Here is a 25,990-nt window from a genome sequence, read left to right as displayed (position 1 = left end):
TGCCACTGATAAAAGATTTACCATCTTAAAATGCTTTCTAATTTGGTTCCATATTCTGAGTGAGTAAAGCACAATTGGGTTATTAGTATATTTGCGATACCTTTCATTTATTGGAGAGCAGAGCAGGGAATATAAAGAAGTACTACAGGATTTTACTTCTATTGCGGACCAAGCCTGTATATGTTAATTTATTTGTGTCCAGGTTTTTATGGCTTGTATGTTTGCTGCCCAGTAATAAAACTGAAAATTAGGTAAAGCCATGCCACCTTCTGCCTGAGGTCTTTGTAGGGTTGCTCTTCGGATATGTGGGTGTTTTGAGTTCCAAATGAATGAGGTTATTGTTGAATCTAACTGTTTAAAAAATGATTTATTGATATATATTGGAATGTTTTGAAATAAAAAGAGAAGTTTAGGAAGGATATTCATCTTAACAATGTTAATTCTTCCGGCTAGAGTGAGATGAAGGGTTGACCATCTATGCAAGTCTTGCTTAATTTTTTCCATACAGACGCCAAAATTTTGTTGATAAAGAGCTTTATGTTTACTTGTGATATTTACCCCTAGGTATTTAAACTGATCTCCTATGGTAAAAGGTAGGGTGTCTAATCTAATATTATATGCTTGTGAATTCACTGGAAAGAGTATACTTTTATTCAGATTAATTCTAAGACCAGATATCTTTTGAAATTCTGCTAGTGCTGTTAAAACAGCAGGGACAGTGTTTTCTGGGTCTGATATATATAAGACCATATCATCTGCATATAGAGAAATTTTCTGTTCCAGTCCTTCTCTGACAATCCCCTTTATCTGATAAGAATTTCGGCAGTGAACTGCCAGTGGTTCAATAGCGATTGCAAACAACAGTGGCGACAAGGGACATCCTTGTCTGGTACCACGTTCTAGTTTAAAGTAGTCTGAGCAAATGTTATTAATACAAACTGAAGCTTCTGGATTGGTATACAGTAGTTTGATCCATGCACAAATATTCGGGCCAAACCCAAATTTCTCCAATGCAGTGAAAAGGTAATTCCATTCAATCATATCAAATGCTTTTTCTGCGTCTAATGATAGTAATATCTCTGGAGTGTTTGATTTTGCTGGTGAATATATAACATTAAACAAGCGTCGGAGATTTGAAGATAGATGTCGGCCTTTAATAAATTCAGTTTGATCTTGTGATATTACCAAGGGCACCACTTTCTCCATCCTTCTAGCTAGGATTTTTGAGAGTATCTTAACATCATTATTCAGGAGTGAAATTGGTCTATATGATGCACATTGTAACAAGTCCTTATTTTGTTCAGGAAAGACGGTGATTAATGCTTGTCGAAATGTTTGAGGTAGTATTTGGTTGTCTCTAGCTTCTGTAAATGTTGCCAATAAGAGGGGAGCTAGCTGAGTGGAGAATTTCTTATAAAATTCTACGGGGTAACCATCAGGGCCTGATGATTTCCTGCTTTGTAGTGACTTTATAGTGTCTAGTAATTCTGTTAGCGTTAGAGGTTTATCCATTTCCTCAGCACTTAAAGCATCTATTTGTGGTATCTGTGATGTTTCCAGGAATGCATTAGATTGTGTGTTGTCTTCTTTGGGCTCAGTGGAATATAAAGACTTATAGTAATCTCTAAATGTGTGCATTATTTTATTATGGTCGATGATTTCTTCTCCATTCTTGTTGGTGATTACTGGTATTGCATTGTGAACTTCTTGTTTATGAATTTGTTGAGCTAAAAGCTTATTAGCTTTTTCTCCGTGTTCATAGTAATGCTGTCTAGACTTATAAATAAGTTGTTCAGTTTCTTTAGTTGTTAAGATGTTAAGTTCTGTATGCAGGGCCTGCCTTTTCCTGTGGAGAACTTCATTTGGACGCCTGGCTTGTTCTTCATCTATTCTAGTAATTTCATTTCTTAGCTCTGACACTTTCTTGGTTTCTAATTTATTTCTGTGGGAAAGTTATGAAATAATCTGTCCTCTTAAGAAGGCCTTTAGAGTTTCCCAGAGTGTTCCTGCAGAAACCTCTGTGGACGCGTTTGTCTCTAGGAAGAAGCTGATTTGTTTAGATATACATTCTGTGCAGTTCTCGTCTGCCAATAAAAGAGGGTTAAGACGCCATCTGCGAGGTGAGTGTGAGGGGCTTAATGATTTTAGCTCCAAGACTAGAGGGGCATGGTCAGAGATAACAATTGTGTCGTATTTGCATGATTTAATTGTAGGCAGGAAATTATTATCTATAAAAAAATAATCAATTCTTGAGTAGCTATAATGCACTGGTGAGTAGAACGAATATGAAAAAAAAAGAAGAGAATCTAATCTAATTGAGAACTGTGGAGAGCTGAATCCTGTCATATCAGCATTGGGCACAAAGCATGGACCATTAATGAACAACATCCACATAGGCCAAACCTTCAATTTCCTATTAGACTTAACATACAAGTCTTTGGGACATGTGAGGAAAACTGTTACCTGGAGAAAACATCACTTAAACAGGGAGAACATGAAAACTCCACAAAGTCAGCTACCAGACATGAAAATATCCCCCTCCAGGTACTGGATCCATTAGGCAAAAGCACACCCATTAGACCACCATGCCACCCAATTCGATTTTAAATCATTAGAACAATCTGGACGAGAGCAGGCCATGCAGCCCAACAAAGCTTGCCAGTCCTATCCACTTACTGTAATTCTTCTAAAAAAAACATCAAGTCGAGTTTTGAAAGTCCCTAAAGTCCTACTGTCTACCAAACAACTTGCCAACTTGTCTTTGGTTCTCTTTGTAATAAAAACTTCTCTGAGTTTGCGCAAAATTTACCCGTAACAATCTTCTAAATGTGCCCCCATGTTCTTGTTGAACTCATTTTAAAGTCACAGTCACGATCCACTGGACTAGTTTCCTTCATAATTTTAAATACTTCAATCATGTCACCTCTTAATCTTTTTTTCTTAAATTGTAAAGACACAGCTCTTTTAATATTTCCTCATAATTCATCCCTGTATCCCTGGAATAAGCCTAGTCGCTGTTCTCTGGACTTTTTCTAGCACCGCTATGTCCTTTTTGTAGCCTGGAGACCAAACCTGCATACAGAACTCCAGATGAGGCCTCACCAGTGTCTTATAAAGCTTGAGCAGAACCTCCTTGGATTTGTACTCCACACATCAGGGCGCTATATAACCTGACATTCTGTTTGCCTTCTTAATGGCTTCTGAACACTGTCTGGAAGTCGATAGCTTAGAGTCCACTATGACTCCTAAATCCTTCTCATAAGGCGTACTTTTGAATATCAGACCTACCATTGTGTATTCAAACCTGACATTTTTACTTCCTACATGTAATACTTTACATTAAAGGTCATCTGCCACAAATCTCCCCAAGCTTCTATGCTGTCCAAGGTCCAGTATAATGTTTCAGTAGACTCTATGTTATTTGCTAATCCACCTAGCTTGGCATCATCTGCAAACTTAACCAGCTTGTTACTTATATTTTTCTTAGAGTTTCCTTCAAGTATAAGAGAATATCTGTTATTTATACTCTGTTTAGGCTGCTTTGATGAGCAGTGTAGCCAAGTCATTAAGGTAATGGACTATGCTATATAATATAAGGTTGCTAATTCAATCCCTGCTTCTGACTCAGTGTGAGTACCAGTTGTCTGCCACATACAAGTGATTAGGAGTATCAAAACAATGTGACCAAGGCAATAATACAGACTGCAGGGTAGGGGTGAAAGCAACCACTAATCACCTCTTCCCTATTCTGTTACTTGTAGGGATGACGATAAATGTTAAATTCTGCATTATTATTTTGTATACTGTTGAAAGTAATTATTCTTCTTTGTATTGATCTTGAGTGTGTGTTTATGCAGTAACATCATTTGTCAAATGTTGTGTCTTTGTTATATCTATTGGATCTATGTAATAATGTCTTCTGTTTTTGTACTTAACTGATGCAAACGAATTTCCCTCTGGGAATAATAAAGTCTACATATTCCCTGCAGAACAACGGACGACTCCTATTAATGGTCATAACATCTCTTCTGGTGCCCATCAAGTGGAACTGGCCCTTAAGTCCAGGGAGCTACTTAAACACCGAAAATCGCTGCCCACTTTGAACCTCGCTCATGTCAAGAGCAGAACTCCACAAAGGGTTTTTGGGTTTTTGATTTACTTTTGTTTTTGTTATTAAATGGGGTACCTGGCTGATCTTTAACCCTTTACAGAATTACACTGTGAAAATCATTTAACCTGCCAGCTGTTTTACAATAAAAAGAAGGAAACAAATAGATTTGAGATTTTAAGCTACTTTCAATTAAAGTGTTCATTAAATAAATAAATACGTATAATAAAAATTAATGGAATTGAGTCTAGTGGTTAGGAAAATGACTATTCCATTTTGAGTTCTCTGTCTATCTTTCTATCCACAAAAGGAAATCTACAGAAAGATAGATAAAATCTACATGAATACTTGTAACAAAGGTTTTCCAATGTGTCTGACAAGTTTGTTTCTTTGCCATCTCACTTCTCAAAAGGGTATATCTTACAGTAAAAGCAAAATGTGAAGTGCAGCCCTCAGAATTCAAATCGCTGATCATTCATACCTTTGCAATGCGCTGTCTTTGCTCTGTACTGCTGACTCCTTGAATTTTCAGGCTCTCCTTGAAAAGGGCCAGTCGAGCTTTGGCATCATAGCGCTGGTTCTTTGGCAGTCGTGAACGCTCCTGTGCTTGTTGAGTACGCAGCTCATCCACCAGGAAGTGATGGTAACGATTTGTCCGTTCCTTCTCCTGTGATTTGCAGGGACAGTGATGAGTGTCATGTTATAAATAGCTTTAATAAGACAAGCATTTTAATAGTCTTGGATAGCTGATATTGTGTTTCTCTATCATTAAAATGTTATAGATACTAACAAAAATAAAAGTGCTAAGTAAAAGATATAATAAAATTATAATCTGTCAAACACGTGCAAATAGGAGGACGTTGTATGGACCAAGCAAAAGTAATTCCATGCCAGGCCAGGGGGTGGCGGGGTGCACTAAACCTTCTCCTGTTATCTCTGCAGACCAGCCGTGGGAAAACCTGTCTGATTCAGAGTGGATGACGTCACTCCCAGTTCCGGCGCCAAGAAGAATATCACTTCCAGTTCCAGTGCCCAGAAGAATGTCACTTCCAACACACAAACTGACATCAGAAGAACATCACTTCCTGTCTGATCCCTTAAAGCCGCCATCTTTGCAATCCCTCGGCAGTTCTGTTTTGGACTCCATACTGAGAACATCTCTGTGCTATATAAAGACTTTTGCAGCCACGAATAATATACGGGTGGCTGCCCCAAACCTTTTTAAGTGTGTCGAGTCTATTCATTTCACAGTGGTGTAGCCGGCAGGATGATGACCTCCGGGAGAGATTGGAAGTCAGACCAAAACATAGACTCGACACACTATACACAATGCAAGAAAAGTCGGATGGGTAAGTACCTCTCCCGAGTCACAGAGTGGGGGTCAGTCGGGGCATGTAGGGGAAAGTTTGAGTATGCTTCGACCCATCATCCTGTTAAAGGTCCGGGGAAGAGTACAACCAGGACCCACAGAATAGAGCCTGGTGCATCTGGGAACACATTGGGGACTTATTATGGTCTCCCGAGTATGGGGACTGCCCCTAAATATCCCACAAAAGGTAAGCCTTTTGATAAAGGTGGGAGAAACCCAGGCTGGCAGGTGAAAAACCTAATGGCCTGGACATTTCAACCTGCTAAAGCAACGAAAAAACAGGCAATACTGTATCTTTATGGGCTAAGGTTAGTTGGCTACAACCACATAAATAATCGAGCCATCAAATAGCGGAGCAGGTGGCCTGCGCTTTATTACTCTGCGCCCTGCCTGAAAAAAATTGCCCAGCCGGCCTGGGGCTATACTGATATTGTCTCGCTAGCTGAGGCAATAGAACCTCTCAGGGCAGAAACCGGCTTGGGAGTATCAGAACGGGACTCTTGTGAACCCGGGCATACTTGCGTCCCTAACATAGAGTCTCGTGGCTACAATGTGAAGTGTACTCGAGTAGAACCTGACCCCCTGGCCTTTCACATACGGGAGAAGTGCTAGTTAATGGGATTAAGCTTGTTTTCTTATTTGATTCTGGCAGTAATATTTCCATTGTTGCTCGCCATCTAGTGTTTCCGCGGCAGTGGCCCAAGATTAAGACCCACATTACCTGCGTTCACGGGGATGTCTGGCATTATAGATCCACCAACTGCTATATATGTCAGGACGGCATATTAAAAAAGCTGACAGTGGCGGTGATGAATAATTCTCCCTTCCCCGTGATAATGGGCAGAGATTGGATAAACATTAATAACGGTAACACAGTTGCTTCTTCCCCAAGATCGCTAGGTCTAGTCACGGACGCAGAATCAGCACCCTCAGCTTCTTCCACGCCATGTATACAGCCAGCAGGGGAGTGGAGTTTGACCTCTGGTGATGACAGGGAAACACCTGGGATGTCTCAGCCAGATACGTCATCAACATCGCTGAGTTGACTCTGGATGAAACCCCGCCCCTTGAGGTCGAATCCAATTCCCTCACATGCCTGCAGTTTCAATTCAGGCAGACCCTGGCTTCATTTAAAAGGGAGCAGTCAAATAACGACTCCCTTAAGTTTGCAAAGAATGCAGTCATTCTGATAGATGGCCAACGCACCTTACATCCAATACCACAGGGTCCTCACTTTGTGTTAAATAATGACCTGTTGTACCGGGTGGCAGAATATGACGGAGAGAACAGATCACTGTTGTTAGTGCCACAGACTTACCGGCGACAAGTCTGTGAACTAGCACATACCCATCTCCTGGAAGCCCATTTGGGACAGAAAAAACAATAGAGTGGTTTAAGCTCTGATTCTTTTGGCCCGGGATTAATGAGGAGGTCCGCCGCTTTTATGCATCCTGTCCGGAGTGTCAGTTGAGGCAAATTCCTAGGAGGGACCGTGCTCCTCTAGTCCCATTACCCTTAATAGATGTCCCTTTTAAGCGTATTGGGGTCGACATGGTAGGACCCCTAGAACCCTCAGCCAGAGGTCATAAATATATCATGGTCCTGGAAGATTATGCTACCCGGTTTCCGGAAGCTGTTCTGCTGCGCTCAGCTACTTCAAAATCTATCGCACGGGAATTAGTAGGAGTCTTCGCGCGATGCAGCATCCCTAAAGAAATCCTGATGGATCAAGGGACGCCTTTTACGACACAGACGTTCAATGAGACTGCCAAGCTACTTCAAATAAAGCATTTAAAAACCACGGAATATCATCCTCAAACCAACGGTTTTGTAGAGAGGTTCAATCAAACTCTCAAACAAATGTTATGTAAGGTAGTCAACGAGGACAGAAGGAACTGGGATCAACTACTCCCCCTCATCCTTTTTGCATATCAGGAAGTCCCACAAGCCTCCATGGGGTTCTCACCTTTTGAATTGTTATATGGACGACAACCCTGGGGCATATTAGACATTTTAAAGGAAGGCTGGGAGGAAGAGGCCCTCCTGTCAACAAATACATTGGAATATATCGCGCAATTATGTGATAGATTTGAGAAGATTAGACCTATACTGAAAACGCATATGGAAAAGACACAAGCAGCCCAGGTCCGATGCTATAACCATGGTACGTATCTTCGGGAGTTCCACCCAGGAGATCGAGTTATGGTTTTAGTTCCTACCTCACATTCCAAATTACTGGCTTATTGGCAAGGCCCCTATGAAATTAAGGAGTGGAAGGGGCTGGTGGATTATTTGGTAAAACAACCAAATCGTCGTCCCAGCGAGCAGATTTATCATGTCAATTTGCAGAAACCGTGGAAGGACATGGATTCCGAGCCCTCTATGGACAGCCCTGCTCTCTCTTCACTCATAAATTACACTTTAATTTTGCATATAATCCGACTCGCCAACAATGTCAGGAGCTCGAAGTAGTTATCCTGCCTGTTCCTGAGGTAGTAAGTGAAAATCCAGGTCGGACCTCTCTGGTCGCGCATGACATTGTGACGAAACCTGGGGTTATAGTCCGAGAACGCCCGTACAGAATTCCCGAGGCAAAAAAGGCGGAAGTGGAGCTGGAGATCAGATGAATGTTGGACCTTGGTGTGACTAGTTATAGTCCCTGGTCCAGTCCTATTGTCATGATCAGCAAGCCCAATGGAAGTTGGAGGTTCTGCAATGACTTCAGTCAGCTTAACCAAGTCTTCCAATTCAATGCCTATCCGATGCCGCGAATGGATGACCTCCTCGAATGGCTAGGAAATGCCAAATTCTTGACTACATTAGATATGACTAAGGGGTACTGGCAGGTTCCCTTAACGGACTCCACTAAGGAAAGGACAGTGTTTAGCACCCCTAGCTTGTACTGGCAGTATTGTATTCTCCCATTTGGATTACAAGGGGCACCTGCGACATTCCAACGTCTGGTGGACAAAGCGCTCCATCCTCACAATCCATATAGTGCTGCCTACTTGATGACGTTGTCATCTATTTCAGCACCTGGGAGGAACACATACAGCAGGTTGGAGCTGTATTGCGGTCACTAGCAAAAGCTGGTCTTCGTATTAATCCGAAGAAATGTTGCTTTGGGTTGGTCGAGGACAAATATTTAGGCTATCTAGTGGGCCGGGGTATGGTGAGACCACAATGTTCTAAAATAGATGCCATTTTAAAATGGCCCTGTCAGATAAACAAGAGGCAGGTTCAAGCCTTTCTTGGTTTAGCAGGTTACTATCGTCGGTTTATACCCCGGTTCTCCGAGAGAGTTGCGCTCTTGACAGACTTAACAAAGAAGAGGGCCAACCATGTGGTGTGGACTGACAAGACAGACGCTGCATTTCATCACCTGAAACAGGCCCTTACATCAGCACCCATATTGAAAGCGCCTAACTTTTTGCTTCCTTTCATACTCCAGATGGACGCTTCGGACACAGGCTTTAGTGCCGTGTTGAACCAAAGCGTCAATGTTGAACACTGCATCATGTACCTGAGCCGGAAACTGCAGGACCAGGAGACCAGATATGCGGCAGTGGAGCAAGAGGCCCTTGTGATTAAATGGGTGATTACACAGTTGAGGTACTACCTCTTGGGCCGTGAATTTACTCTGTTGATGGACCATGAACCTCTGCAGCCCTCCACAAAGAGTCGAATCCACGGGTCACTAGGTGGTTTTTTGACCTCCAACCGTATACGTTTTCACTTGTTCACCGTAAGGGCTCTCTCCATGCCAATGCTGATGCTCTCTCTCGAGTCCACGACCTCTCAGACAGGTCTGCCCGACCCAATGGGTCTGGGCTGAGGGGGGGGGGGGGGCCTTGTCACACACGTGCACATGGGAAACAAATAAAGGGCCTAAACAATAGGGGGCGGCGGAGTGTACTGACTATCTCTCTCAGTACCTTGCAGACCATTCCCGGGAAATCCCGCCTGTTTCTGGCCCCGATGATGATATCACTTCCGGACACAAGGACACCACTCCCAGTTCCTGCACCGATGATGTCATTTCCCCTCTGGGCCTTTACAACTGCCATCTTGCCTCAGTATAGGCAGTTCTGTTTTGGACTCTGTTGCAGGCACATTGTGCTACCATAAAAAACAACTTTTGCAGCCAAGAAAATAATATACGGGTGGCTGCCGCAACTCTTTATGATGTCTCCGACTCATTCTTGTAACAGGGTGGCTGCCCCAAACCTTTTTAAATGTGCTGAGTCTATTCATTTCACAAATCATATAAAGATTAACACTTGCTGCTAGGCTGTTTATGCAGTTTCTTAACTTGCCGTTACTCCAGCTGCACAAATACTGGAAATATGAGCAACTGATGATATTTAGTGCACTCTAGTAAACCATATTTTTAACCTTTATTCATCAAAATGTTTTTAAAACTGTTTAAAGCAGTGTTTCCCAAACTCAGTCCTGGTGAACCCCTGTGGTTGCAGGTTTTTGTTCCAACCGGATTCCTAATCAGTCACAAAACCTGATAGCACTGATCTCATTTAATTAGCTGGTATTATTTCTTTCTTTTATTTGACATTCAGAAAAGCACAGCAGCATGATTTTTACATTTATAACACATTTAGAAATATTTCTGCTTTTGCTATAGATTTAAATGCTTAACTCTCTTTTGTTGATTTCATTATACTTTGCCCTTTCTCTGTGCAATTTTTCCCCCTTTGTTGTATCTTAATAATAACGATTTAAAACGAGCAGAGCAGACATGCAGGCAAACAACACTAAATAATCAAAGGCTGCAACTACTTTAGCAACTGACCCACTAATGAGTAAATAATGGATTAATTAAACAATTAGAAGACCTAGAAAAGTAGAATGAAAATCAAAATGAAAATACTGTTAAAAAACAAAAACACATTATTCCTATATAACTGCTTGGTACATTTTAATTTTTTTTTTTTTGGCAAACTTAGTTTTCTAATTTCTATATTGTTCCCTAAACACAGAACTTGGGAGATATCAGTTCACTTAATTAGCTCAGGAGTTCAATTAAAAACAGAAGCTGGTTGGAACAAAAACCTGCAGCCACAGGGGTTCACCGGGACTGAGTTTGGGAAACACTGGTTTAAAGTCACACACTTATGCACAACACACAAGAGCAGTGTTGATGATCACCACTTATTCCAAATGGCATGAGGCAACTGGCCTGTATTGCGTGCTGCTTAGGTAGTGAATCTCACTTATGTCTGAGAAACTTGATGCCCAGATCTTTAAAGTATAGGATTGTATTACTCTAATTGATCCATTGGGTAACCAAGCATTGTTCATTAGACACATAACCATACTGTTGTGATTTGGAGTCCCAAATGTAACAAAAAGGGAGTGAGGCTTCCTAAAAAAAACCACAAAAGTCTTTAGTGGCGAGGCCAGGACTTCTTTGCCTGCCTGGAAAGGCCTCACCCTAGTGGGGCTTAATCCCAATTCCAGTAATCAGTGGCCAAAAGGGATTTTATCTTCAAAATAAACTTTAAACATCCCAAAAATATATCAAAAAGCCCCATAAGTAAGATGGCAACCATAAATCTTGGCTTGTGAACAAAAGAGCATTAAATGATTTATTAACAAAACAGAGAAAAATACAAGGAAATTCTCAAACGAGCAAAACAAATAAAAGAGAGTCACCTAAAAGGCAATCCTAAATAAGTCCTAATATGAAATCCAGAAAAATAGAAACCTTAAGACAGAGTAAGAAAATCAGAAAACCCAACAACAAGTAACAATAGTCATAATTGCAAAGATAATGAAATGCTTGGCTACTGCATCTTCTGCTTCTTTTTTATTGTCAGTTATTACATTCTGTGGTTCATTACTGCCATCTTCTGTACTGGAGGAGTTAATACTCCTTGTTTTTGTTTATATAATTCTGGCAATTTAATACTTTATCATTTATCTCTTCTCTTTTATTAGACCTTTCTAATATATTTTTTTAAACTTATGTCTTGGAAACCTAAAGGAATTAACTACCTTTTCAGCCAGGCTGCTACTATTTCATATTTGTTTCACTGTAATAAAACATATACAACTGATTTTGCTTTTAAACATTCCTTACAGTTCCCATCTGGTATTTTCCCAATTAATTAATTTTAGATTGTCACCTTGCCATATTGACCTATTCTTGATTTGTTTATAACAATGTCATCCCTTCTGTGCTGGTCTGTAAAGATATTCCAGTAAACTGAATTTTGAATCTGGAATAGACCATGAGCTATATTTCCCAATTCCAACTTTCTTGCAGTAATTTTGGCTACTTAAGCCTGCTTTTGGCTCAAATATAACGCCAGAAGAAGGACCCAGCAGCTGTGACATCAGAGTGGCTTTCACCTCTTGGGAAATCACCCAAAATGTATTTAAATATACAAAAATAATAATGAGACATAAAATACACATAACTCAACCCCAATACATGACACATCTGGGGGGCTGGGGGTGGATGGTAGAGCACCTGTTATATAGTTTGTTTTAGCATGGGAACACAAGCAGGTTATTTTGCATTAATTAACATTGGCATAGACTGAAACATTTATGAAATCATGACACATGAGAAAATTTGTTCAGACATACAAGAATGCCTTCCTCACCTTTGTATGCTTCTTCAGTAGTTGTTGCCTCTGGAGGGAAAATTGCTCCTTCTCTTGTTGCTTGAACAAATGGTACTTCTCCTGTAGGTGGCGCTGTTCCAGTTCCCAGATTACAGACTCTCGTGCTATGGAGAGAAAGGATATGATAAACAAAAACGAATCTGGTAGGTTAAGATTTGCACCTATCTTGGTAGGTCCTAGAGGGTGCATCTGTCTAGTGCCAGGATGAATTCCCTTATTTGAGGTATGTATTCATCATTTAATATGTGGTGTTATGTTCATCATGTGTGTTGCATTTATTGTTTGCTGTTGGTATTGTATTTCTTGTCTGAGGGAGACATTCAAGCATGGATTTCAATGTACTATGTCCAATAAGGATAAACCTGAAACATTTCATTTTAGTACAGAGACTGACTTGATGGCATTACATAACTCCTGCAGATGTTCTAGCTACTCATTCAACCTCCCATTTCACCTCATGCCAGAGGCACTTTATTGAACTGAGATGTAAGTACTGTGCAGGCCATCTATGTAAACTGAAGCCACTGTCAAATTCTTGGAACAAGTTTTAGATGATGTCTGCTTTGTGATATGGTGCATTATCCTGCAGGTATCCATTTTAAAAAGGATAGATTGTGGCCATAAAAGGGTGAGCAATATGGGAAACATCATATTTAAAAATTTCTAGGATTTCTGTTACCTTGAGCAAGTCTGGCCATTATCCTCTTTCATTATTAAGATGTTTGTATCACTAGCTGAATGTTTTCAGTTTATTGCACCATTCTTTGTAAACCCTAGAGACTTTAGAGCATGTAAGTCCCAGGACAGCAGATATTTCTGTGATTTTAAACCTCCACATCTTATATTAACAACAATTCCATGGTCTAAATTGCATATATTAGCTGTCTAAAACTAACCCTCTTGACTGTGTTTGCCTGCTGCTTATATTGAGTTGCAGTCACCTGAATGCCTGTTTGGAAAAGTAGACTGTGTTTAAGTGTACCTAATATGGTAACCATTGTATGCCAGGTCTTGATATATTGCACTTGTTTTAAAACCAGTTTGTACACCATACAGTAGTGTTTCCCAGACCAAGACCCATAGCACCACTGTAGATTTTGGTGTTTGTTCCAACCAGTTTATGAAAAAGTGGCTAATTACTCCCTGTTGATAAGATGAACCTCCAACTAGAGAATAAAAGACCCTTGAAAACAATGCCAACTAGAATGTCCTATAGAGTAAACACATACAAAATCTTTTCTAGCTTCTAAAAAAAATGTAAACTCAAATCACGAATTTCTGGATTAGATTATGAAATGTAAAAATAACATAATATGTTCAATTTAACTAGGAACCCGGTTACAGACGGAGTTGGATTCTGATTAAGAAGGCAGTTGGATGAAAATACATTCAGGATTTATCTTCAAGTACAGGGCTACTGGCTCACTTTTTCAGTCTCTATCTTCCTTGATTAAAGTAAATCAGGCACAAGCTGCACATGCTGATCTGTCAGAGCAGGAAGAAGAGAACCAGTACTGTAGTGCTGCCTTCAGACGAGCAATAACGGCAGGTCAGTTATTGTTAAAGACTCTTCAGCCAACAAAGGGCAGTATGTGGCTTTAACCTAAGTGTGCCTGGACCAGGCTGCCCATTTAAATGGACAACCAGCTGAGCTGTCTTAGAAAATATGACTATTCAAAGACGGGTTGCTGGTGAGATTCTATCTCAGATACCACCTGAAGGCCCTGGAAATTGTTTAAAAAATGTCTTGATCTTCATTCCAAGACTGGGCTGCAAATGACCCTGCAACAGGATTTAAAGTCATCTCACACCCAGAGCTTACTTATGATGAGAATGGTGTAATAATATTATGATAAAAATAGGTACATAAATAATACTTTAGAACTTACAACAAATTAAAACAAGCATTTATAAATCTCAGAAACTGACTGGTCTGCAATCTGGGAGAGTACAGACGGGCTTAGATGAAAGGCCATTAACAGGCTAGCATAGCCTGAAATGGAAGTGATAAGTAAAATGTATGACACACCTCCTTCCACCAGGAGGAAAGCATAGGGGGATGTGGGCTGAGACGTGCTGAAATAAGATGGGAATGAAGTAGAGAGTCAACATTGATATCCCATTGGTCCGAGAGGTACATCAAGGAAATTGGACTGCGATAAATACAGACGTCACTCTCTCTCTCAGCAGCCATATTTAGACAGGCCATGTTGCCTGTCATTCCTTCCAAAGATCAAGTAGAACCTGAGACTAATAAGACAGACAGCCACCTGGTAGCCTATTATAAAGCTGTATTATTTTAACCAGCACTGACATTTGTATTCTGTTCATATTTTGGGTATCCTCTTTAATAAAACCCCTGTGTACGTCCAGTGTACGTGTGCGTGTGTCTTCTTGTGAAGTGCGCATGCACGGGGCACGGTGCGATGCTTCAAAGCAGATGCTTCAAAGGCCGCCTGACGCATCACACAAGACAGAGAGGGCAGGACCTATATAAATATCGCACGGCCGATCCAATCGGATTTCAGTAAATGAGGTAAGACCTTAAACATAAAACACGAAAAATCCAATCGGGTACTGAGACGCGGAGACCAGCTTCCCCATTGTTGTGCAAGTGTTCACTCTGAGGATGTCAGATTTGCGATTAAGAAGCTTGGCCCGGTAAAGTGTAAAGTGTCAGTCGTTGAAGGGGTTTTCCTAAATATACGAATTTTCATGATATTACAATACAATGACTTTTAAAAGCAGATTTATTTTCACGCACATTACATCAGTTGCTGGAGAGAATCTGCTGATTGCCCACTGTTGTGACAGAGAATTAAATGCATATTACGGACAGCAAAGCCAGTATTACTGTCAGAGAAAATTACAGGCATTTTACGGAAAAAATTTAACGAGGTAAAAGGTCCCTTGCCATTTAATACAGACTGTTCCTACTAATGTTTATGGACTACTGTTCTAGTGCCCGTTATTTTAATGGGCTTAATGTCTAGTATTATCTATAATACATTGGTCTTTTGCTTGTTCTTGTACTCTGTCTAATTGCTTAAGGTTATAGACTATAAACAAAGAGAGGGAAGTGTTAACTACTAGGGCTGCAACGATTAGTCGACATAATCGACGACATCGACTACAAAAAATCGTCGACGCAGATTTTTTATTGTCAACGCGCCATAAACAGAACCTTCAATAGAGGCTCCAGTCACAAAGAACCACATTGGTATTTGTAACTGCAATGCACTACATGAACGTCTGGGGGCAGTATTGTTTGTTATTGTTTGTCAAGACTGCACACAGTCCTACCAACAAAGAAGAACGTCTGAGGAGGAGAAGAAGGTAGAGGAAAATAAATGTGGTTGCAATGGTGAGTCGGATAGAGGAGGGGAAAGGAGATGGAAAAAAATTGAGACAGAAACATTCCAAAGTGTGGGAGCACTTCACCGAAAAAGAAAATAAAGTTGAATGCAGATTATGCATTTCTTATGCTTTCTTTTCACGGCAGCACCACTGCAATGCATGAGCATCTGAAATGCAAGCATCCTGGAGCTGTGATGCTGCCGTCTCTTGAGAGGTAAGTTTTAGCGAGTAAAGTTAGTGTCACGTGTTAACGTTCATGTTTATACTATTATGTGTATATCAAGGTTAGTTAACCTTTAAGCCGACATATACTTAGGGGTTAATGCACCCCTGGACGCCAAATACTTTTTAGCTGCACTTTTTAAGTAAACGTCACAATTCACAAAGAAAATGTTACATTTTAATGGAACACGTATTTTTTTTCATGCAAAGAGCATCACAATTACAGCAACACTGATCATTTTACACACTCCAAATGAACTGTAAAAACTATAAAAAAAACTGAAGCCATTGATGAAATTCAGTAAATCACTGAGCCAACTGCGCTTGAACTGGCTGCACGCAAACACACAGAGGTAAACGCTGACGCTGGCAGGCTCGTCTAGTGCAGCGGCTGAATCCCAGGGACAGTGATGCTGCAGTTCTGCAGGGGCAGCAGTGGTCATGAGCTGGTTGCTCAACGAATATACAGCACTGACTGATCAGCTCCGACATGCTGGCAAATTGTTCTGTGAAGCAAATATAGCTGGTTGCCGGGTTCAATGAATGTATGTCGCCGAATATACTTGGCTCCTACGTGCTGGCAAATTGCACTGAGACACAACTATAGCCGGTTGCAGCATTCAATGAATATACATCGCCGAATATACTCAGCTCCGGCGTGCTGGAAAATTGCACTGAAAAACAACTTTAGTTGGTTGAGGAGTTCAATGAATGTATGTCGCCGAATATACTTGGCTACGGCATACTCCCAATTTGCATTGGGATCCGACTATAGCTGGTTCCGGCGGTTTAAGGGTTAAGTGAATATAATTTCAGTTATGTTTGCTAATGTGTTTGGAGCTATAGTAAATTAGTGAATAGGAGTAGCAGAGCCATCTCTAGTAAACCATCTCTAACGTTAGGTAACTTGAGCTTTGGAGTATATCAGTAATTAGCTTGTTACATATTTTAGTCCGTTATTTTTTTTATTTTAGCATAATATAGTACCTGATGTGATAAACTACAACACTTTTCCTTCAGAGTGTGATGATTAAAACATCTTTCTCTGTCTGCAAAATCATTCTTGTGTATTCCTCTACTCCCTCTGAGCGTCTCTTCTCAGCAGCTGGGAACATTGTCTCAAAGAAGAAAGCCAGCCAACCAGAGCATGTCGAAATGCTCACGTTCCTGCACTGCAATCAGGAATATATGAACTGAATCTTTTATAAACTGTATATTATTGTTTTATTTTATTTGAATTGAAGCATTATTTAAACTTTTGGACTTTAAGACACACCAGTGGCCATTTTTGGTTAAGTTAAATGCACTTTTTTTGTTTAAAGACTATGTGCACTTTAGTTTGTATTGTTTAATGTATTTCTTTTTTATTGTGATGGTCACACTAATATAAAACATCTGATTATTTTCAAATTCATATGTTTCACTGGTTGTTATTTTAATCTGATTATTATTAATTTTAATCGTGTTAATTCAGAGACATCAGGGTGACATTCACAGGTGGACAGACGTGAGCAGATGAGGTAAGACAAGCACTGGAGCCCAGAACAGGATGTGAAACCACAGGTCGTAGGCATCAAAATAGTCAGGCATGAAATAATCGTGATTAATCGGCTAATTGAAAAAAAAAAATTGAACAATTAGTCGACTACCAAAATAATCATTAGTTGCAGCCCTATTAACTACAGAAGCAGTCAGCCCTGACAGGGTGGTAAGAGTGTGGGATATGGGGCATTTTGTGAAGGTCTAATGTAATAAAGAGAATATAGGAGAATAGTATCACAACAGAACCCTAACACAACAAGTTACTAGTGAATGTAGAGTTTGGGACAAGCACTCGACTAATGGAAGTGGGGAGGATCAAACGAGAGTGAGATGGGAGACAAGACATGTTCATCCGTCCTTGATTTATTTTGTATTTTAGCTTTCTTCATTCTGAGAAGGGGGCCACTGAAAGAACACCCACTCCTTTAAAGTGAAAACTACTGTAGTTTGTGCTGATAGAGATTTTTAGGAGTAGTGGAATGGATCAGTGATCATCAATGAGATCACACCATTCTTTTTTCCACCTAAGGGTAAAGACTGTTTAGTAGATGTAACTTCTGAGCCAGTTTGTCTGCTGCTAATTGGCTTTTTTAAAGTAACTACAGTGCTGAATTTTGCAGAGATTCCCCTTTCAAGGTCCCAGACTAGAAATACCTCTTTTAAGCTGCTGGGTCTTTGTTAAAGTCTCCCATTCAAGGGCTGCAACCTTCTTCTTGTGCTCCTTTACTGCTTTTTGCAACGCCTCATTCAACTCCTGTTGCTGCTTCTGGAGGAATGTCTGCTCCTGGTGAGGGAGAAAACTAGTATTAGAATAACCATCAGTAATTTTGCAGATTAGAGGTGCGTACACAACCATCAGGATGGCACGGTGGCACAGTGGTAGCGCTGCTGCCTCGCAGTAAGGAGACCTGGGTTCTCTTTCCGGGTCCTCCCTGCGTGGAGTTTGCATGTTCACCCCGTGTCTGTGTGGATTTCCCCCGGGTGCTCCGGTTTCCTCCCGCAGTCCAAAGACATGCAGGTTAGGTGCATTGGTGACCCTAAATTGTCCCTAGTGTGTGCTTGGTGTGTGGGTGTGTGCCCTACAGTGGGCTGGAGCCCTGCCCGGGGTTTGTTCCTGCCTTGCACCCTGTGCTGCCTGGGATTGACTCCACCAGACCCCTGTGACCCTGTGTTAGGATATAACGGGCTTAACAATGACTGACTGACTGACTACACAACCATCAATTTCACCTTATTAGGTAACAACCAAATTGTCTCAATATGTCATCCTAAAGCTCACTTGCAACTGAGCTGCTAGTTTTAATGCCACAGTCATTTTTAACTGTAATGGACCTCCTGTGACCCTAAATTCTAATAAGTGGGTTCAGAAAATTGCTATATTGTTCTGAAAGAGGCCAATTAGAATGAAGATTATGCTTTATTGCAGATGTTGTATGATAAATGACAACCCAAATGAACTCCACTCCTGTATAGCTGGTTAAGGAGCACAAATGTTTGAAACTGAAGACTGGAATTCCTCATCTTCTGAGTCGCACTAAACAGAGTATCAGAAGTTCATAAAACCATTTTGCCAGCTATCAACGATGCAATGATGACAAAAGGAAATCGTATGGTGTGTGTTTTCATAACAAACATTGAATTGCTTGATAAAAGCAGAATACTGTTTGAAAGCCAGAGAATATTCTGAACACCAGTAATGATCAGGTGACCATCATGGCAATAAGTGTGGCTAAATGCAAATGGGCTTTTGAGTAAGTTCATGCTCCATGCCATAAGACTTGAAAAATTCTGGAATTCAAGAAGAGTTCCACCATCTTGAGTAGTCTGTTTTTGCAGACTTGTGTTTGCTACAGCATTTTTTTTTCTTTTAATGCGTTTATAACTTGTGTTTCCTTTGAATTAGACTTTTTTTGAATTATTGTGTTGTTGTGCTGCAGGAGTCAGTCTGGATAGCTGTAGGTATAAGTAATACATACTAATATTGGGCTGGATGCCACTTTTTTGAAGTCAATTAAAAAACAAAAAAAAAAAAAACCTGCAGAATTGAGATAAGTAAATTTCTCAGCAGGCTGGCAATATTTTCAGTTATCACACAGCCTGCAGTGCATTGGTTTGAGCTGTTACTGGGCAAAACATCTGCGCTTTGGGTGATCACTTAGACTCTCATATGCAGCATGGCAGCCTGCCAGTCTTATTATGTAATTTGCTCCATGTCAGCTTAATGCACTATATAATTCCAGTCAATAAGTGAGATGATGGATTTAGTGCAGCTTGCACAGAGCTAGGCTCTCTAGACCTGGAAGCATTGTTTGAGCCACTAGTGCAGGATGAGATGTCTATGCCTGTTTATTATGAACATGTTTGCCAGTTTCATAGTTTTTTCTTCCCAAAAGATAGTAATGTGGTAACTGCAATATTCTGAGCAAATATGAAAGAAAGCCATCACATTTTTCTACGAGTTTGAAGAATATTTCCTTGTGTGCAGTTGATTTTACTCTGTTTTAACTCTGTTTAGATGTGTTTACTATGTTTTAATTAGTTTCATTTATTGTATTTTATTTACTTATTTATTATTTTGTTTTTGTTTAAAATTTATTTTAGCCTATGTTCAGCACTTTGGTCAGTGGCTGTTGTATGTAAAGTGCTTTATAAATAAAGTTGACTTGACTTGACTTTAAATTATGCATCAGCTTTGACTAGATAGATAGATAGATACTTTATTAATATATTCCCCTGTCCATTTTCTGAATACAGAGGTGAGGAGTAGGCCAAAGTTTATCCCAGCAGCTCCAGGAATAAGGAATGAGTGACAGTCTATCACAGGTGACACTCATTTACACAAACTTATATAAGGCCAATTTAGATTTCCCATTTATCTGTTTAATTTCAGTTTACTGTTACGTAGCACACTTAACTCTTACTTAACTCTGTGTCTTACGAGTCTTTTTGGACCCAATTCTAACACCTCCTGTTACGTGGTGTCACATGCATGTGCATTGGGGGCAGCTTAAAGGCTCAGATAATGGTTATTTCCAACCAAAACACAAGAGGGCGCTGATAACTAAAACCTTATCTCTGCATCGCTCTGCAGACCGGCTGTAACATCCTTGACGTCACTTCTGGTATCCACATGCCTGGACCCACCTCTTCCTGCCCGAAATCCTTATTAATAAGTGCTCCACCATCTTGTGTAGTCTGTTTTTGAAAACTTACAGCTGCTATGAAGTTTTTCCTTTTCTTTTAATGCATTTATAACTTGTGTTTTCTTTTAATTATATGGGGTTTGCCTATGGGGGCCTCAACTCTTCACAGTTGTCTGTGTTCTTTCTTATAGTGGATATCAAATTATCCACTCAACCCTAGTTTATAATTATTACTAATTTTTGGCTGACACCTTTGTATGGCATTATTGTTACATTGATTACATTTCTTTTGTTGTTCCAATTGGAACAGAGGCAGGTGAAGTGACTTGCTCATGGTCACCCAGTGTCAGCAGCAGGATTTGACTTCACATCCTCAGAGTCTGACGTCCAAACACACTGCCTGTCTGAACAAAGAGGAGCACTTTCACAATTTTGTATGTCATACTTGCGTCAGGGGTCATGCTAATTTTGTCAGTATCTCTCCAGTTTTAGTGTATGTGCTGCTTGATTAACTAACCATCTTAACTTGTAGTACCAATGATTCTAACTTTCCGAAAAGATGATGTGTAGAATGTTTTTATGGGTTGTGAACATATGAAGTACCTTAAATACAGCTGAAGTTCTTTGTGGCAGTGAGGCACGTGAAGATTCAAGATTGGTTATTTGTCACATACACGATTATACGAATACAACACGTAGTGAAATGTGCCCTGAATCAGCCATGAGACTGTGCAATGAAGTTAACATAAACATATATTAAATTAAATTAATTTAAATTAAATTTAATTTAATTTAAAAGGGTAGAACTAAGATGATACAATATATAGAAAAAGTACATATCCACATAAGCATTACAACTATAAACAAGATCTGGACAGCAAATTTAATACAATAAAATATCTATGTACTGTAAGTGCAGTGTGCTAGTTTGCTGGTTAATGTTAGTTGACTTAAGTGACATGGTGGCAGCTGATCTAAAAAATGTTCTTTAGCATAAATACAGATCAAATCATAACAAAATAGGTAAAAGTATCAGAAAATCTATATTAAAAAATTACCAAATGGCAAATTCATAAGCAGCATTAAAACAATAATGTCAATGACAAAGGTAGGAAGGCAAAATGCTTGAGCACCTTCCTTTATTTTTCTCATAACTCTGCTATGTAACTTCTACATATTAAACTATATAAAAAAATCTAGGTAGGAGTCAGAAGTAAGCAAGGAAGGAAATAGCAGACATAGATAGTAAGTGGTTTGAAGGAATCAGAATTTATTGTGTCCATGAAAATAACTAAATCTGAGAGTTTCAGGGTTTGGGTGCCAAATGTTTCAACTCCATTCCATTGGAGTTTATTTATTGCTAGAATTGATCTCACAGGTTAGATTAGGTTGCTAATTGTCTAGAAAGAAGGAATGACACCTTATAATTTTTGTGGCAAGGTAGGTAACTCTCTTTATTGTACAGAATATTTATAAAACATTTAAAAGAACCCAGATATGATTCTTAGTAAAGGAATTATTAGCAGTGTCTTATCTCAAGAGATATTTAATTATCATTATTACATACAAGCACACAACAATTATTTACTTTTCACTCCCTTTCTAACTTGCACAATGCTGACATTTGAAAATCTTGTTTAAATGACTTTAACAAACCTCTTTAGAGTTGGCCTTGAGGCCCTGAACATGGCGGGTGTATTCTTTCTCTTGTATCGATTTGAGTCGACGGGCCTCATCTCGCAGCCTTACAGTATGCTCATGCTCCAGGCGTTCAATGGTCTGCCGAAAACTTTGCTCCACCTTCTCAATTTCATGGTCATAGTATTGCTTCTTACTCTGTCCCATTAGAAAGAGTGACACCATAGTTATAACATGAAGAGCAAGGAGAACCTGCACCACCATTTGCAAGATCAATAGAGTCACCAGTAGCATCACAGAGAGTGGACTTACAGTGAAGGAGCTCAAGAACTAAGGGACACAAAATGGACAAGGCCAGAGAAAACCTCTAGCTGGAATGCTAGCCAAGAAAATTATGGATGAATACCCAGATGAGGAGAGGAAAAGCAAAGTGTAACAAACATGACAGTGTTACTGTGAAAGCAAACACCAGGAAAAAGTTCAAAACAGGAAGAGAGAAGGCATCGTGGCTGACCACACTCACCTATCAACAACACAAGGAAGTCAATAATGAATCAGAGAAAAGACAATAAAAACCAGAAATCAGGTACTTAAGTAAGCTGAGAAGTCAAATGAATAAGCAGCCCTGTCTGAAAATCTCGACGCTTGTGCTGCGAAGGAAAAATACTAATATATAGAATAGTTATAGCAAATAAATATACATACTCTGAGAATTAATACATTATGTACCAAGAAGAAACAACTCAAACTCTAGGAAAATCAGCATGCAAAACCAGTGACACATGTTTAAGAAATGATTTCAGAACGTGTGCAAAGGAGCAGAGGCGTATGTGGAGCACGCTAGCATTAGATGTAGCCGTCCACAAATGGGTGCCAAAAATGGCATACTGTGGCAAATGCAGCCAAAACATATTACAGTCGTGTGAAAAAGTAAGTACACACCTTGCAAATAGTGTGCTCTTTTAAAACATTTGAACAGGCAAATGGCAGATCATCACGCATTCAGATAAAGGTATACTTCAGGATAAAGGATAAAGATACTTGACTAAATGATCAATAAAATGCATGTGGTATATTAATTCTCATTGTATAAATGAGCCAAAATACAGATTTGTCACATGTAAAAAATAAGTACTACCCTCCATTTATCACCACTTACATAGATACATAAAATTATAATATGGTGTTCCAGATTAGGTGCCAATGATTAGAACCTTTATAGAGAGTACGCAGGTGGACCGGTGGACCCTGTCTTATTTAAACCCCACATGTTGAGGGTCTGCTGTTCTCTTTACTATTGACTTCTGCAGGGCCATAATGCCAAGATGACAACAGCTCTCGAAGGCCCTAAAAAGAAGGTTGTGGATGCGTATGAGTCTGGCAAGGGATTTAGAAAGATTAAATTATTTGAAATCAATCAAATCCTTCTAAAGAAAATCATCTACATATGGCATAAATTTCAAATGATTTCTAATTGTTCATTACTTGAACAATTTGAGGCAAAATGTATAAATGAAGCTGGAGAAAGACAAAATAGATTTTTTAACGGGTTTTGATATCAGGCTGTAAGACAAATGAAGTGACTAATTCAAAGGAGTATGATGATTTCCTAAGAACTGAAGAGTGAATGTAGGGCGTTTGAGAGCTTGGCATAAAATCCAGCGATACTCATGAGTTGTTGTTGCCCTGAACCACTCAGATTAACAACTATTGTTTCAAGTATTATTCCTTTGTAATCCATCCATGCCCTGTGGGACATCCTGAGACTTCGTGGGATCCTCTCAGGGTTGCTGGATATCATGGATGGCCTGTACATTGGTACTGTGAGTGCTGTGCAGAGTGAGAGCAGACCCTCTGCGTTTTTCCTAGTTGATTCTGGGGTTCGTCAGGGGTGTGTTTTTGTTCCTACTCTGTTCAGCTCTTGCATGGACTGAGTATTGGGCAAGGTCGTAGGATTCAGGGCTGTGGGGCATCTGTTGGCAAAGAAAGATTCACTGATCTTGACTTTGTCGGTTATGCTGTAATCTTTGTGGAGTCCATGGTGGCTCTGATCGGGGCTCTCGAGAGACTAAGTGAGGAGTCTGGGTGTCTGGGCTTGCCAGTGTCCTGGATTAAAACCAAGATCAAGGCCTGTAATGACCTCTTAGGCACAGCCATCAACAGTGTGTCTGTCTGTGGAGAGAGTGTCGACCTCATCGAGAGGTTTACTTACCTTAGCAGTTACGTTCATGTCTCTGGTGACTCTTCCTATGAAGTCAGTAGACGGACTGGGAGAGCCTGAGGGGTCATGAGGTCTCTGGAAAGGTGTGTGTGGTACTCCTGATATCTTTGCAAAAAGACAAAGGTCCAAGTCTTTAGAGTCCTGGTGCTTCCTATTTTCCTATATGACTGTGAGACATGGACGCTATCCAGTAACCTGAGATGAAGACTGGACTCCTTTGGTACTGTGTCTCTTCATAGAATCCTTGGGTACCGCTACTTTGACTTTCCATTGAATGAGTGGTTGCTCATGGAGTCCCAAATGAGGTGCATTACCTGCATGGTGAGGGAGCGTCAGTTACAGCTCTTTGGCCATGTGGTGCGATTCCCCGAGGGTGATCTGGCTCACAGGATCCACACTGTTGAGGACCCGAGTGGCTGGACCAGGCCAAGGAGACACCCACATAACACCTGGCTATAGCAGATAGAGGGTCATTTCCGGAGGGTGGGACTGGGCCACGTGTCTGCCTGGGGGGTTGCTAACCAGGACCCCAAGCTGTTTAGTTGTGTGGCGTAGTGGTGTGGCAACACGCTGTCTAGTGCATGCTCCCCAACCTGACCTGACCTGACCTGTATCCATATAGTCAAAAAGCACCAAGCATTACAAAGAACCAAGGATTTGGTTTCCAACAAACTTGTTCATAAGAGGGAGAAAACAATAGGTACAATAGTGTAAAATAAGGCTTTTTATGACTCCTTTGTAAATCACCTACTAAAGGTGCTCACTATGAAAAATGCTACATGAAGTAACGTTTAAGAACAGAGAAACAGCAAATATCAAAATAGGAAAAAAAGACTTAATTTTCAATCAAACATCTTAACCACTCAGTGACAAAGCCTACAAAAAGAACAAACTAAAAAGTAAAAGGAGATTCAAGGAATGAGAAAGCCTGTTAGAGAGAAAAGTGAAGACCTCCAGAGTAATGGCTACCAAGCAGAAATATTCAGAATATGAGTGCACTGAACAGCGGCAAGTTTATGCCATCTGTGCCAGTAGAGTGGACCTTACCGTCATCTCTTGCTCAATGTGCCGGAACATCTGCTCTCGTTGTTGCTGCATGCGTTGTTCCATTTGTGTCTGCTCTCGCTGCTCCTCTTTCTGCATCATTCTAAGCTCACGTAACTCCTGCCGTCTGATGAGATGATTATAAAGAATCATTCATATAGTAAAGTAGAATTTTTAATTACTCTGCAGGTAAATTTATCATAAAATTTGTAACTTAAATTATATGTCTTTAAAGTTAACTTCTTGATATTTAATATAGGTAGTATGGTGGCAAACTGCTACTTTACAGCTTTAGAGTCCTGGTTTGGATCCCAGCGCAGTAACTTTCTTTATGAAGATTGCATGTTTTCCTTATGTTCACGTCATGTCTTCTCTGAGCACTCTACTTTCCTCTCACATCCTGAAAATTGTGTGTTATGTTAATTGGATGCCCTGAATTAGCCTGGTGTAAAAATGTGTAGGGAATGTGCACTGTAATGGACAGGTGGCCTGTCCAGAGTTGGTGGCACCCTGCGAACAATGCGTCTAAGACAGCTGCTCTAATTCCCTGTGGCTCTGCAATGATCCACTAGCAGGACTTCATTTTAAAATAAATGTTTTATCCTCGGGCGGCACGGTGGCGCAGTGGGTAGCGCTGCTGCCTCGCAGTTGGGAGATCTTGGGACCTGGGTTCGCTTCCCGGTTCCTCCCTGTGTGGAG

The 25,990-nt window shown here is 40.3% G+C and overlaps 1 protein-coding gene and 1 non-coding gene across 2 annotated transcripts in view; both read right to left on the bottom strand.

Moving 5' to 3' along the window:
* The window catches only part of LOC114648827 (serine/threonine-protein kinase 10-like), a 109,855-nt gene that overhangs the window by 7,744 nt on the left and 76,121 nt on the right, over positions 1–25,990 (bottom strand). Inside the window, exons 11-15 of the mRNA XM_028798098.2 lie at positions 25,295–25,418; positions 22,045–22,224; positions 17,900–18,029; positions 12,104–12,228; positions 4,590–4,775 (exon numbers count right to left, since the gene is read on the bottom strand). Coding sequence (XP_028653931.2) covers positions 4,590–4,775; positions 12,104–12,228; positions 17,900–18,029; positions 22,045–22,224; positions 25,295–25,418 — 745 coding nt within the window. The remainder of the gene's footprint in view (positions 1–4,589; positions 4,776–12,103; positions 12,229–17,899; positions 18,030–22,044; positions 22,225–25,294; positions 25,419–25,990) is intronic.
* On the bottom strand, positions 20,797–20,901 carry LOC114641238 (U6 spliceosomal RNA). Its single transcript, XR_003714294.1, has one exon. It is a non-coding gene; the product is annotated as a U6 spliceosomal RNA (small nuclear RNA).

The sequence above is a fragment of the Erpetoichthys calabaricus genome, chromosome 1, assembly GCF_900747795.2.
Source record: "Erpetoichthys calabaricus chromosome 1, fErpCal1.3, whole genome shotgun sequence".
NCBI classification, from domain to species: domain Eukaryota; kingdom Metazoa; phylum Chordata; class Cladistia; order Polypteriformes; family Polypteridae; genus Erpetoichthys; species Erpetoichthys calabaricus.
Note: the sequence above shows the minus strand (reverse complement) of the source record. Positions and strands in the feature narration are given on the sequence as shown.